Genomic DNA, 14562 nt, shown 5'->3' with positions numbered 1-14562 from the left:
AATAACCAGAATGAAGAACCTAGGATGTGGGATATTTATCATACGTTATATTGCCAAGACTGGAACTGGCTACTGCAGCACCAGGAATATTCTGCATTGCGGGTTCTATGAAAGCAGGAGCCTGAGTTCTAATATTTGTCAAAAACTATGTCTGCGATGGTGAGTTTTTTGATCAATAATTACAATTCGATTTGAAAACGTAAAGCAACAATCATTCACACACGAGCTCCTTGTGTAGCTTGATTAATTTCTATTCTTTCAGTCCTAAGTTACGCCCCTTCCACGCTGCTAAAACGTCAATAATCCCTACCAGACAGCTTATGTCACGTTGGATATATTGTAAATCTATTAGTTCATTTCCTCAAAAAGAATTTTTCACTTTTCTTCTTAGCTCACCGATTTTTTTTTTGTAACCATGATTCATGCCAAAAATTATTGATGAAAAATCAAAATTCACCTTGACAGCTCTATGAATAATAAAATAGTTATTTGTCTTGTCAGATAGATCGGTAATGACACAACCTTGCATATTTTTGAAAAATGTAGCTTCAGAAAAATTAATTTTAAGATCTGTGATTGCATTATTTTTTATCCGTATCTTTAAACCAAGAACAATAATTCTATTTAGCATAGAACGATGAAGACATTGTTCATCAATTATTCAAGTCATTTCATTTGTTTCGTTTAAAATAGGGTTGCTAATTATTACTTCACATTTTATTTTTGACAGAGAATGAAGGCGATAAAGTGCCCTACAGATGAGCTCAGCCTCTCTAACTGTGCTGTTATCAGCCGTGATGATTTTCCAGATGATATTAAGTAAAGAATCCCCTGAATTTTGAGATCTCTATTTGACACATCATAAATACTTTATCTTATTGTCTAATACTGGGTTATAGGCATATTGAGGTAACTACTGGACCAAATCAACACTTTGTTTTCACTGTGAAAACCCATCATGACATACCACGTGGAACAGTTGGCTTTAGCTTGCCACAGCGTAAATGGGCAACTCTTTCCCTCAATCAAGATATCGAAGTACGTCCTTATCATTTCGACCCTACATCTTGTTCAGAATTTCTCTGCACTATCACTGTTGAAGCTGACTTTCTGCAGAAAAAAACGTGAGTTTTGGCATTATCGGTGTTCAAATATATACAAAAATTTTGTAATTCATGTGACGCTAACTGCCCACTTTATTTCAGAACCACCTTGGAACCATATGATACGGAATTAATGGCCAAGGAATTTTTGCTGCAATTTTCTGGCCAAGCATTTACTGTGGGGCAGCAGCTTGCATTTCAATTTCAAGATAAAAAGATGCTTGGACTTCTTGTTAAGAGTTTAGAGGCAGCTGATATTGCAGCTATAAAATCTGGACAAGATGCAAAGCCAAGGAAGACCCGAATGGGACGATGTCTGGGTGACACAATGATTCAGTTTGAGAAAGCAGAAAACTCAAGTCTTAATTTAACTGGAAAAGCAAAGGGAAAAGTCGTACGTCAATCAATTATCAACCCTGACTGGGACTTCCAGAAAATGGGAATTGGTGGCTTGGATAAAGAATTCAATGCTATATTTCGTCGAGCTTTTGCATCGCGTGTATTTCCCCCAGAAGTTGTTGAGCAACTAGGGTGCAAGCATGTTAAAGGTATTTTGTTATATGGCCCACCAGGTACTGGTAAAACTTTGATGGCCCGACAAATAGGCACCATGCTGAATGCAAGAGAGCCTAAAATCGTGAATGGACCACAAATCCTGGACAAATATGTGGGTGAGAGTGAAGCTAATATTAGGAGACTGTTCGCGGATGCTGAAGAAGAAGAAAAAAGGGTATGTAGGTTTGTTGTATCAATAATTCTAAGTGAGGTGAATTCAGAAAAGTGTGATACTTAATGAATATTAATATTATGAGTAGTTGGGCCCGAACAGTGGACTCCATATCATAATCTTTGATGAAATTGATGCCATTTGTAAATCTCGAGGAAGTGTTGCTGGCAATACTGGCGTTCATGATACTGTAGTTAATCAGTTACTTGCCAAGATTGATGGTGTTGAGCAACTGAACAACATTCTAGTTATTGGTATGACTAACAGGAGAGACATGATTGACGAAGCCTTGCTACGACCTGGCAGATTAGAGGTAAATGAAATAGATATAATTTCTATTATATTTCGGAATTTTTCTCAATGATATAATAAAACGTATATTCTAAAGTTCATGAGTCTAAAGATTGCTGGATTCTGTATTGTTCAGGTTCAAATGGAAATTGGTTTACCAAATGAACACGGTAGATTCCAAATCATGAATATTCACACATCCAGGATGCGAGATTACAAGAAGATCGCACCTGATGTTGACATCAAAGAGCTTGCAGTGAAGACAAAGAATTTCAGTGGTGCTGAACTGGAAGGTTTAGTAAGAGCTGCGCAGAGCACAGCTATGAATAGGTTGATTAAAGCTTCCAGCAAAGTGGAAGTTGACCCTGCAGCAATGGAAAAGCTGATGGTGGGCAGAAGTGACTTCCTGCATGCGTTGGAGAATGATATAAAGCCCGTGAGTTCAAAGAATTGAGTGTTTTTTCTTAATATGTGTGAAAGATCGTTTGATTGAGGTTTCATGTACAATATGATTCTTTAATATTTTTTGTATTCTGCAGGCGTTTGGTACCAGCGCAGATGCCTTGGACCATCTGTTGACACGTGGAATCATCAATTGGGGAAAACCAGTGGCAGATATTTTGGCCGATGGATCACTATATATCCAGCAAGCTCGTGGCTCAGAAGGATCAGGTCTTGTGTCTGTACTTTTGGAGGGACCACCAAACAGCGGTAAAACGGCTCTGGCAGCTCGTATTGCTAAAAACTCGGACTTTCCATTTGTCAAAGTTTGTACTCCTGAAGATATGGTCGGCTATACGGAATCTGCCAAATGTTTATCAATTCGCAAGGTAAGTAATTTACTCATCATACGATTTTGAAAATGAAACCTAAATGATATATTTACTTTTTATTTCTCAAGAACAAATTTTACATAAAACTTCGAATTTGAATCATAGATTTTCGACGATGCATACCGTTCGCAACTCAGTTGTATTCTGGTCGACAACATAGAACGCCTTTTGGATTACGGTCCAATTGGTCCACGTTACTCAAACTTGACTCTGCAGGCGTTATTGGTTCTATTAAAAAAGGAGCCTCCACGTGGCCGAAAATTACTCATTTTATGTACAACAAGTCGCAGGTTTGTGCAAAAGATAAATAGAATTCGATCATCAAGAAAGTCTCTAGTTATAAATCATGTAATATACAAAATTACAGAGGTGTGCTGGAGGATATGGAGATGCTATCAGCCTTTAGCACGGTACTTCATGTGCCAAACCTCTCTACATCCGACCACCTTCTTGCGGTTTTGGAAGAAGCAGATCTTTTCTCAAAAGAGGAACTCGCATCTCTGCATGCTAAACTGCAGGGACACCGGTAAGCGCCCATTTTAATTATAATAGGCAATCCTTTCTTGAGGTATTTTGATCGAATTCATTTAGCAACGATTTGTTTCTCCAGCATATTCATTGGCATCAAGAAACTGTTGGGCTTAATTGATATGGCGAGACAAACTGAAGCGAACTACAGGGTACCAAAGTTCTTGTCAAAGCTGGAAGAAGAGGGTGGTTTAGAGTGAACGATAATTTAGTCGAGATTTAATTTATTAATAGGCTAAATAACAGTCATTATTATAATCAACGAGTTGAGATAATATTATACCGCCTTTGTAGATCAGTATCTGGCACCAAGCTATCACACAATAAATTTCGAACCTCGGAGATGGGCAGTATTCAAGAAATAAGTATGTCGTTATCAAAAACTTTTTTAAATTGTAATGTAGCATTTTCTGGTATCTCTTAATACAAGATAGACATGTTTTTATTCATTCTAACTTACTGATACGCCACTGTTCGTTTGATACATTGTTTGCCAAATTATCGATTAATTGCACACGTGATAATTTTGCCCCTGTTTCTACCAAACTTAAACTGAAAAGTATACATCGACACTGAAATACAGCGACTGCAATAAATTCTATTGGTTTGCTATGCCAGCTGCTGCTATATGTATACATCCACTGATAAGAAATGTAGTTCAGGACTTAACATTTACGCCATAATGAGATGGTTACACAGTTGTCAAACACCGACAGGTAATTTGTTCCTGTTGAGCTTGCGGTTGCTTAGAGGTGTACACCATGTACTTATAATCAGTTGACCGATCATTGTTGAATCATTAATAAATACACGTTGAAGAATCCAAATAAAGTTAGTTAAGCTAGTACTTATGAGATTCGTTGAAATTCTTCCATTTTCGGATCGCCGTTATGTTGAATGGTGATGGAAGCCTAGTATACAATCCTCTGTGTACAATAGATATAATACGCTAGAGAGATTATGATACGATTGATTCGAATATTTATGAACTAGGTATTTATGATAAAAGAGACATAATATATTGTGTGAGTTCTATCATTCCACATCATTTATTATTACTTACTCTACAGTTCTCCTGTTTATGGTGATCTATTTCTAGTGATAAGTTGTTCACATACTGTATATGCCTTGAGTACACTTCAGAAACTCAATAATTTATTACATGTATTTATGACTGTCCAAAATCATGGACAGTCAGTGGACTTTCTATTGAGATAATCTGAAGTTACCATCATTTCAGTTGGTGTAGTTCCCAGCAATAAACAGTGTAAGATTTTAACATAAAAACTTGTATTTGGATGTCTGTATCTACTTACCTTCAATTAGCTGTTTAGAGTAACAAGCTCAACTTATGTACTTCAACTTCGTTCCAAAATTACCAAGCTTATGATTTTTTTTTATAGTAAATGTTATTATCATAGACGATACGTATGCTTAAAATGTGTACTCGACGAGGTGGACAAGTAAAACGCTTTTGTCAATTAAAATCCTGTGAGCAATAAGTAATATTGTCAATTGGTACCGTATCAGCAGATCGAATTCACTTTCGATTACTGAAGATAAATGAAATTCTTGAACGAAACAACCAAGTCGAATTTATGAAGACCTCATATTTTCTATCGTTGTCTCACATGTCCAGTGTATTGTCACCAGTCCCACGGAATATTCTTGAGCATTACGGTTTATCAAAACTAATTAATAGCATAAACGCCTACGATTGTGCGCCAATATTCCATGACTTCCTATTTTCTGTGTGGTGATAATATTTTTTGAATAGATTATTGTACTGCACAGTGATTCCAGTCTTTTAATCTTGAATATTTCTTTATAATTTAGATATGTTATATTTAAATGTAATTTTTATAAATTTAATTTTTCGTTTGAGCTTAGAAATAATAGATATTAATATATTTAAAAATGTATCCATGCGTCCTCATGCACATTGTTTCGAATTCCGAGTGCAAACCTATTCCAATTTCCTATATTGTCATGTAAAATGTACAGGCAGTAGAAATGAGGTTTGAATATCTAAAAATTTGTGAATTATCGAATCAACTTTTTGCGAAATCTTTGTGCATGGCATATTGTTAATAAATTATTATCAATGTTACTATCCCAGCGTTGATATTTCTCAGTGTATTGAACGTTGCTATGTCTGTGTATAGAAAAATAAACTCATATCATACAAACAATGTATTATCTGTTATTAACCCTTTGGCAGAATGTAATTTTTTATGGAGGATAGACAAAGCTAATAAATCAATGTCTGAATGGGATTGCGTTATCATTGAACATCGCAATTTACATAAGAAACGTCTAATATATTTTCAGTTTTCACTGTATCCACATGTTTGATGAACAATGAATAAAAATATTATATCAATTTGTCTGTTTGCTAGAATTACAATTTACAACTGAATATACACATTTTTACAATTTTTAATTATTACATATAAGTTATGAACCTGTTTTAAGCACTTATGCAACAAAAAATCTCCGAAGCTTACATTCTCAACAACATTACAACTGATGCATACTCAACCATAAATCAGCAATTTAACAAATCGTAAATAGCCGAAATTTGTCATTTTAATTTTTTTCCATATACGTATAAATATGACATTAAATAAGTTCGTCACATTGTGTACACTTTGTACAAAGAAATTTTATAATCCTTATACTAAATAATTCAACTTCATTATTCAATATTCTTGAATCATGATATGGCACATCTCATACAGAGTAACTAACGAGGTCTTAATCACTTGTGGAATTGAATATTGCATTTTTGTTACTTCAGTGTTGACACGCAAACCATTATAGGTCTTGTAAAGACTTGCAAGCATGACCATACCTAGCGGTAAGAAAATTAAATTTTTGTATGGAAATAAAGATAATGCGTGCAATACATATGTATACCTAATTGTGCGTTCTTGTTTTGCATGATCTCTTTTATGAGTGACGGAATATTTACCAATTTTTCTCATTCAGATATGTTTTTTTTTTATTTTATATTTTTATTTTCTATAGTCTGAATATGGCCATGCTCAAAGAAAATCGTAATTATAATACTTGAATAACAATAACGAGATGATTGGTCATTAAAATTTATGCAATATACATCATATTAGCATGGAAAGTATCTGGTAACAAATTAATCGAAGATCACATTCAACATTCATATAATGATTGCATTCATGGTATATTCTATAAGAGATTTCCAATACATTTTTCTGGAACTAGGAAAATATTTTCCGACCAGAAACATCTAATGAATGATTTATCTAATAAAATTATGGATGAGAAATTAACAACTTTTTAATTTTGGGTGAATTATCATGAGAGATAAAATCCACGATACGGAGAACTTGTCACCTTCTTCCAAACTTAAATTTAAACATTTTATAATTTTATTCTCGACTGGCACCATTGTTTATATGCACAGCTAATTTGTAGAACTATGCAGGTAGAGTGGTTTACGTTCAATTATTTTTGTCAGATTTTTCTTTCAAAATCTACCAAACACCCTGCAATATGTTACATTTCAAATATGTTTACGCATTATTCTAATATGTATTTTGAATAAGTAACGAACAATTGAACGAGATGAAACACTACACATAAGATTTGTACACATGTCTTAATTTCTATGATCGATCAGTAACAACTACTTTTTACAAAAATTAATCTTTTCATTTTTACAAAATGTTTAAATGAACAAATCGTCTGATTAGAATCTCTTCATTATTAAGTTCAGCATTAAGCTCGGAGATTTTCGTCCCTAGGTAATTTATCAGTTGTTATCACTCTGGGCACAGTAATTGATATTTGTTCATTTGACGAAAGACGATATAATTTATTCAGCTTTACCACAATTATTTATATAAGACAGTAGATTCTGAATTTTTTAGATATGAATCTCGAATGAATTCAATATAGGTACTATAATAGTTTTGATTTGAAAGTTGACAAAAATACGAAATTTTTCATCGGCCTGATTTATGCTTTTTTTGGCAGTCATAGAGCAGCTCTGTTTTTTCTATCATCTCGAAATTCGAATAAATACAAACAGTTTTTGAAAACTTGTTTAATGTTATTATTCAACATTTCTCGTTTAGTCAAACTCACGGTTTATCCATTCAGTTTAGGGGATAAATCGGAATCACTACTCTGCGTAATTACAATGTCAACTACTGTGAAAAAGCAGTGGATTTGTTTTCTAGCTCTCTTGAATGCAACTAGGTGATTAACTTGTCAAACAGACCAGCCAGTGTAGGAGCTACAATGCAATTCTGTAGTCGTAATATATTACAGTGCGATAAGCAGACCCTGAAACGATACTCTTATTATGGCAGACCAGTTTCTGGGAAACCAGAATTCTGGATATGGATGAAAAAATATTTAAACGGAACATAATGCTGCTTGAGAATGCTGAAGAATGTTTGGCGAGAGCAGATTGGGTAATTACTATTTAGGATGATTTTACTTTTGTTGAATAAAAAAAACCTTGGCATTTGGTTATCAATAGATAGAAACGTATGATTTACAGGTTGAATTTTTCATGTCAATCTTGACACACCGCATTTCTCCTATCGTAAATATTCGTTCCATCTCCAACATAGAGAAAATATATAACTGACATGGTCAGTAAAAATACTTATTGACAATATAGTAAATCACGAAGGCTTACAAGATGGAAATTTTTTTACGCTGATACACGATATTGGCTTGCGCCATCTCCTTTTGCCTTGATGACCAAGTTGTTTCATATGACTATTACACGCATCTTTTTGATTTCCGATACTTCTGTCCATTTCTTGGAGTTTTCTTTCTTCTAAAAAAAATAAAGAATATTACTCAGCACTTGACACAGCTGCCCAATATTTTTTCATAATTAAAAAATTCATGAAATTGTATGATCCAAATTGACAATAAAACATGGATGAATGGGTAAACCGACACAACCACCAAAATAAATATTAGTTGTAAGCAAATTCAAGATTTTCTAGGTGTAAGAAAAAAAATAAAAAAGAATAATTGTGAGAACGGTCACAATAAATAGGTACTCAATGTCAAAAACAAGAACTTCCATGAAAAATCATCTCACAATACAAGTATATGATGAAAAGTGTGAATATATAGTAAAATAAAATACTACGAATCAAAATATGTACAATATACACGTCCAGAAACAGGAAGATCTAGCAAACAACACACATACATAGCTGTAATATTTATAGCTCAGTGTTATTGACACACCTAGATCAATGAAAGGACATGACCAATGAGTTGTTAATAAAAGATATTATATTCATTATCACACATTGGTTCTATCGATGATGAGTACCTCTCTCTATCTTCAATGAAAAATGGGTTAACAGTGCATAGAATAACAATACCGCAGATTGAAAATCCAGAATCCAAAATGAAATCAGCTATGCACATGTCATTGTTAGAGAATAACACATGTCTTAGAGAAGAATACTAGAACGCGGTTGGACGTGGAATGCTCATCCCTTCGTTCTACATCTGAAAAGCAAAACCTATGTGTCAAAAGGTCTTGCAATGTGTAAAATTTCCCATTGAATTCCAATAACTTGTTCTCTTTCCTACCATTAAATTGTTATTCAATTTTCATACTTCCATTCTGTTTTGTTAGTGTAAACGCACACTCTGCTTGACAAAATACCGCAATAAACCTGTGACTTACCAGTTGTATGGAGACCACCAATCTGGGCTTACAAGCAATTCGTATGAATCTACCCAATTAAAATATTTTTAAATATAGAAAAAAAAAATAAAATTTCACAAAACCTAAAATATACTTGGAAGTACGAAAACAAAAGATGAACTAATAAAGGGTCAGATTAAAAATTAGTTGCTTAAGGAAGGCGTACAGATTAAAATGCAGAACGTAGACTAATCTCATATTGATAAATCTCACTATGTATAAAGAAAAATGAAGTTAAACCTACATCTTAATCTATAATATGATACCACAAAAGTTTTGGTGTGCAAATTATTTCAAGTATGGGGCACTCGCTAAAAAAAATTATCCATTTGTTACGAATAATGCAAGAGCATTATAGTTGAATTTACCAGTTATAAATTGACTTGTATCAAATAGATCTCGAATATTTGGGAGAGTTGAAATTAATCTCATGTATTTTACAAAATCCAATGTTACAATTACATGATACCAACCTTTGCAGGAAATTTACTATTATTAGAGGATTGTTTAATTTGTTTGCAAATATGAAAAAGTTAAATAATCTATACTGACCATTAAGTTCATGCTCTGTATAATAGGTGGGATTTGATTCAACGCCATAATGGTGTTCCATGAGATATGGCAGAACGGTCATAGTGTGCCATTCATCGCCCCTAAGAGGTGGCACGGGGACTTCTTCCAGTGTTTTTGGCGGTCTCCATAATGTCCACGAATGTTGTCTGATCTGCTGCAACGTAAATCTTCGATCGACTTCCTTTTGTAGCATTCCCTCTAACAGTGATCGTAAGGAACTGTCTACAGCCTCTGGTATTTTATATTCACCTTTTCCAATATTCTCATATAACTTGTAAATATTGTCCCCTTCGAAGGGATATTCGCCTGTTGTAATATTATATCTACAAAGTAGAACAGTTCGAAATACGATTCAAATACATTTACAATAATTCACTTACACACCACAAATCGAGGACTTGTAACAAGAAGAGTGTACATATAATAAATTATTTCAGTGGTTTCTTTCTTTGTTCAGATAAGTGAATATAAGAGCTGCTGCTCAAGCTTTCTAGTTCCAAATCCTCGATGTGTTTTTGAGTAAACATATTGATGGTCAACCAATTACATGCCACATCCTAATGAAAAGTCAGGATAATAAATATTGGAGTGCTTCAGGATTTTTCATCGAGTAGAAACGTTTGGGAGTTAACACCAAACTCAAATTCCATTTTCTTTTCAAGGAGTAATTAAACGATCACCAAAATTTCAGTAAGGGTGATTAGTAACTTACAAAGTAACGCCACTGCTCCAAATATCTACTTTGAAACCAGCGAATGTATCACAGCCGTTAGCAATTTCAGGGGGTTGAAAGGCAGGAGATCCTTGACCTGCAGTACACGTGTCATCCTTGGCAAACATATCTAGGGCCTGTTTAAAAAAAATAATAATGAATGATGGATTTGATGTGACATTAAATTGAATATCACAGTAGTCTATAAACCCAATTCAAAATCACACACCTCAGCCACACCAAAGTCACTGATTTTTAAGGTACCATCTAAAGTCAAAAGCAAGTTTCCCGGTTTAATATCTTTGTGAACGATTCCTTTGCCATGCAGATATTCTAAGCCATCTATTAACTGGATGAAATATTCATGTGCTTGCCATAGTGGAAATCTTTTATGTGGTGTACTTTCCAACATATCCTGAAAATCACAGATAAATATGTTATGCAGTTTGATCTATAAACGGATGAATAATTCATTTTGTTTTCTTGGAAATCAAGATTATTTTGTCAGTAGCTTGAATTGGTAGACTAGATTTTGGAGATTTCAATGTAATACGTATTTGCCAGAGAAAGATCATCTTGAAAATCATATCAAACACCAGAACTGAATTATATAAGATAGGGTTTGGGTAATGATTGGAAAAAAATGAATACCTGCAACCCTCCCACGCAAAACTCCATTACCAAATACATTTTTTCTTTTTCATGATTATACAGAACGTCCACTAGCCCAATAACATTTCGGTGTTTCAATATCCGCAGCAGTTGTATTTCCCTACAATAAAATTAGATAAATATCTTATATGGCGATGTGTCAAGCCTTCCACTGACTGATATATCAAAATCAATTGACAAACATTACGCTTCAGACATTGCTACAAAAATTGAGGATTATATAAACGAGCAAAGCAAAATTGAAACATCTGATGTTTTCATCGAACGTAGAAAACATAATAGAAAGTATAAAGTCATGTGGGGTTTCGGTATAACGTACCGTTGAACATTTAGTTCTCCATTAGGTATCCTACGAAGTTTTTTTTTCTTCAGAATTTTGACGGCTCTTCTACATAGAGTTTCTGAGTCGAGCATCTCTTTGACTTTACCATAACTCCCTTCCCCCAAAAGATCCCCCATGACATATTTGCCAATTAATTTACACGTTTTCTTTTTTTCCTCGTAAATAATTTGGTCTGAGTTCACCCTGTGGAAAAACATGTTGATGTCGTCCAAGTCATAGTTACTGTCGTCATTCGACCAGGTTACAGGCTCTATGTCACTGAATATTTCATTGTTAATCGCCTCCTCATCAAGATCATCTCTAGTGATCCTATTGTCCATTTTTCACAACACCGAATATCACAAAATTACATGAATCGCGATAAGTTAACCTAAAACACCACCGGCAACACCATTGTTGTGTGGTATTACATCACCACGAATCAAGAGAGGAATAGTTGCAGCAAATTTCTTCTCGCATACGCATGGCGGTAAAACGTCACAAGTCATTTAACCATATGACATGGTCCAAGGTGATACTGGATTATTGTATTCAATGCACCAGATATGCTTTTGACACTTTAGTGGCGGCTCATTCTTAATCCGTAGCATATCGCAAATCTTATAATTAATTGGTTTGATGTCAACTAAATTTAATAATTATAGCTCAACAAATGGCAGCAAATGTCATTAGACAGCGAGCCAGAAGGAGTTCAATAACAAATGTAAGTTTCTCTTCTTTGCTGATATGTTTTATGACTACTGCACACGGCTGGTAAACAGCACAGTAAACACTGCTTGCAAATCGGTTGACTGTGTAAAAAAAAAATAAACACATAAATTTACAGAGTTAAAGTATGTCACAGGGTTGGCAAACCGGAATATCTGTTTCTGCATCAATCTTCTATCTACCACAATTGGTTTGTGACATTTCAAACACATGACTTTCCTGAATGTGTGATTTCAACATGTAATTTGTTTTTGTCTTTGGTCATCATTAATCGCCAAAGACAACAATGTTTTCTCGTATTTCTTAATCCCACTCGTACTTTTATAAAGCACAAGTGCAAATTGTTAAGCAATGTTTAATTTTAATCTACTATTTGTGTATAACTGTACTTTGCAAATAGCTATATTTACACCTACTGGCAACCAATTGAAGATGCATACCTACACAATTCCATGTCGCTTAACGTCAAATAATCAATAGTGATGCGAATTTTGTGGAGACTTTCAAAAGTAATCATCATTTGTCGTTATGAAACCATCATCAGCTTAATTACTACATTGAGACGGATTTTGGGTGTTTAACATGAGAATTTCATAAACCATTTTAGTTGTCACATTATCCACACTATCACCTCCTCATCAAAGGTTAGATATTTATAGCTTCATTTATTCTTAGAACAGGTTCAGCCGCCAATTTCCGTCAGTCATATTGGGCATCCTATAATGAGAAAATGACAGAATAGTCAAGCAAGAATTGTTATCTGCAACAGTTGTTTGGCGTGAGTCTAAGGCCATCCATATGAATTTGACTAGTTTAATGAATATACCCACATATTTCATATACGATAGGAACATATCATATATCATTGTCATCAAATTTATATAAATCACTCGATACTGTATAGGAATCAACAGAAAGTTGATAAATTGGATCGGTGGCCAGTAACACCAGTCAACCTGCAAGTAAATGAGTTGTTTTGTTTCTCAATTCCTAAGAATCCAAATCTGGATATATAGTCTTTTACATGGTGCATAATGTTCACCTTCCATGTGTCCATAAGTTTAAGTTTCACTTCTTCGTTTATATCTTTCATTTTTCGATGTTCCAGTATTCCAAGGCCATAAAAAAATATGGCTAGACAAACAGGGCTGGCCACAAGTTGATCTATGAGTGTTTTCTTTACTATGGTAACAGAGTTTTTTGCAGGTAATATACGATCTAGTGTTAAATAAAAGTAGTGATGAAAGGGACCCTGCAAAACTCCTACTATGATCATGTTTTTCGTTCGTATACAGTCGTGTTTGTAATCTTCATCATACTCCTTCCCACTGGAAAAAGGAATCGGATTTTCATTGTTTATTAGAACTTCGGGGACTGATTTTGATGGTCTTCCACTTTCGGAAGATAATATTTTTTCCCTGTTGAACTGCTTCCAGTGTTCATTTCGCTGCTGCAAAACATCCCCAAATCCCATCATCAGACCACAGCTAACAGTATTTGTCAGTAACAAGTACTTTCCTAGTCAATAAAGTCATCCTCTGCTAAAATCTGTTTGTCCACTGGTATATGTATACATACATTTTCATTTTATACGTACATACCAAACAACTTTTGAAGTACACCCATCTACTCAGAGTTGCTTCACCAACAGACAAATCTTGAGAAATACTTCAAAGTAGGATGTTGAACAGTTCAGAATCAATTCAGTTGAACAAAACCTCTGAATCTCGTTTTGGATGTGAATCTTTAAGAGAGATGGAAATGATTCTCCGAGGGTTAAACTTTCCCCTCCCTAGTTATCTCATAGAGTCCTTAATTTTTTGGTGCTTGTGCGGACGGGACGTTGGATGAATGCTGCGTGGCATAACGCTTAAACTTCACTGAATTGAACTATGTAATTTTTCGTTCATAAAGTAGTGATAATGATGAGCAAGTAAACACTATGTCCCCATCTTGTGCCAAAACCTGAATGTAACTGACATTTTATAACACATGAGCAATGATAAGTAGACTCTTGATGCCCGTCGAAATTACCGCGTTTGCGCGCTCGCGTGAAGGCCATTTACTATTATTTTTAACACTTCAGACAAACACATATAATAAAGATAATGAGGGTTGAAAGTGAAAAAAGTAATCTGAGATACGTAGTATATTAAGTACATCAAAAACCGTTGAGACATATGATGAACGGAGTTTTGAAAATAATTTGTTTGTGCACTTGTATTATCCCATAGTCAGCAATTCAAATGATGAGCTCGTTTTGATAGAACTGTCCTCGCAAATGTTCAAGTTATTTTACCAATGAACTTCTCTAAAAACGCTAGCAATCTAACTTTGATAA

The 14562-nt window shown here is 34.3% G+C and overlaps 3 protein-coding genes across 9 annotated transcripts; 1 reads left to right on the top strand and 2 right to left on the bottom strand.

The window, feature by feature from the left end:
- The first annotated feature begins 6 nt into the window (after window positions 1–6).
- On the top strand, window positions 7–5674 carry LOC105686014 (vesicle-fusing ATPase 1-like). Its single transcript, XM_012400542.3, has 10 exons — window positions 7–159; window positions 731–819; window positions 900–1124; window positions 1206–1833; window positions 1919–2143; window positions 2258–2557; window positions 2661–2951; window positions 3060–3244; window positions 3322–3480; window positions 3565–5674. Exons 1-10 carry the CDS (start codon window positions 148–150, stop codon window positions 3680–3682), a joined length of 2232 nt encoding a protein of 743 aa, XP_012255965.1. The 5' UTR covers window positions 7–147; the 3' UTR covers window positions 3683–5674.
- Window positions 5675–5782: 108 nt separating this feature from the next.
- On the bottom strand, window positions 5783–11833 carry LOC105686018 (serine/threonine-protein kinase STK11). 4 transcript variants are annotated; one of them, XM_012400549.3, is made up of 7 exons: window positions 11490–11833; window positions 11150–11270; window positions 10728–10913; window positions 10499–10635; window positions 9766–10109; window positions 9193–9241; window positions 8257–8316 (listed from the first exon to the last, which is right to left on the bottom strand). In XM_012400549.3, coding segments are annotated over exons 1-7 (1182 nt in total). In that variant the 3' UTR covers window positions 8257–8315. The 4 variants fall into 4 exon arrangements, with proteins under 4 accessions (XP_012255968.1, XP_012255972.1, XP_012255970.1 ...); XM_012400547.3 differs by lacking the exon at window positions 8257–8316 and adding an exon at window positions 8882–9011; XM_012400545.3 differs by lacking the exon at window positions 9193–9241 and having other exon boundaries at window positions 5783–8316.
- LOC105686019 (mpv17-like protein 2) lies at window positions 11767–14423 on the bottom strand. Of its 4 annotated transcripts, none has more exons than XM_020852324.2 (4): window positions 13819–14423; window positions 13264–13739; window positions 13052–13177; window positions 11767–12938 (listed from the first exon to the last, which is right to left on the bottom strand). In XM_020852324.2, the coding sequence occupies exons 2-4, from the start codon at window positions 13696–13698 to the stop codon at window positions 12921–12923; spliced, it is 579 nt and encodes a 192-aa protein (XP_020707983.2). In that variant the 5' UTR covers window positions 13699–13739; window positions 13819–14423; the 3' UTR covers window positions 11767–12920. The 4 variants fall into 4 exon arrangements, with proteins under 4 accessions (XP_020707983.2, XP_020707985.2, XP_012255973.2 ...); XM_020852326.2 differs by having other exon boundaries at window positions 13264–13734; XM_012400550.3 differs by having other exon boundaries at window positions 13823–14423.
- Window positions 14424–14562: the final 139 nt, after the last annotated feature.

This window comes from Athalia rosae, chromosome 1, assembly GCF_917208135.1.
Source record: "Athalia rosae chromosome 1, iyAthRosa1.1, whole genome shotgun sequence".
NCBI lineage: Eukaryota > Metazoa > Arthropoda > Insecta > Hymenoptera > Athaliidae > Athalia > Athalia rosae.
This window is presented reverse-complemented; position numbering and strand designations above follow the sequence as displayed.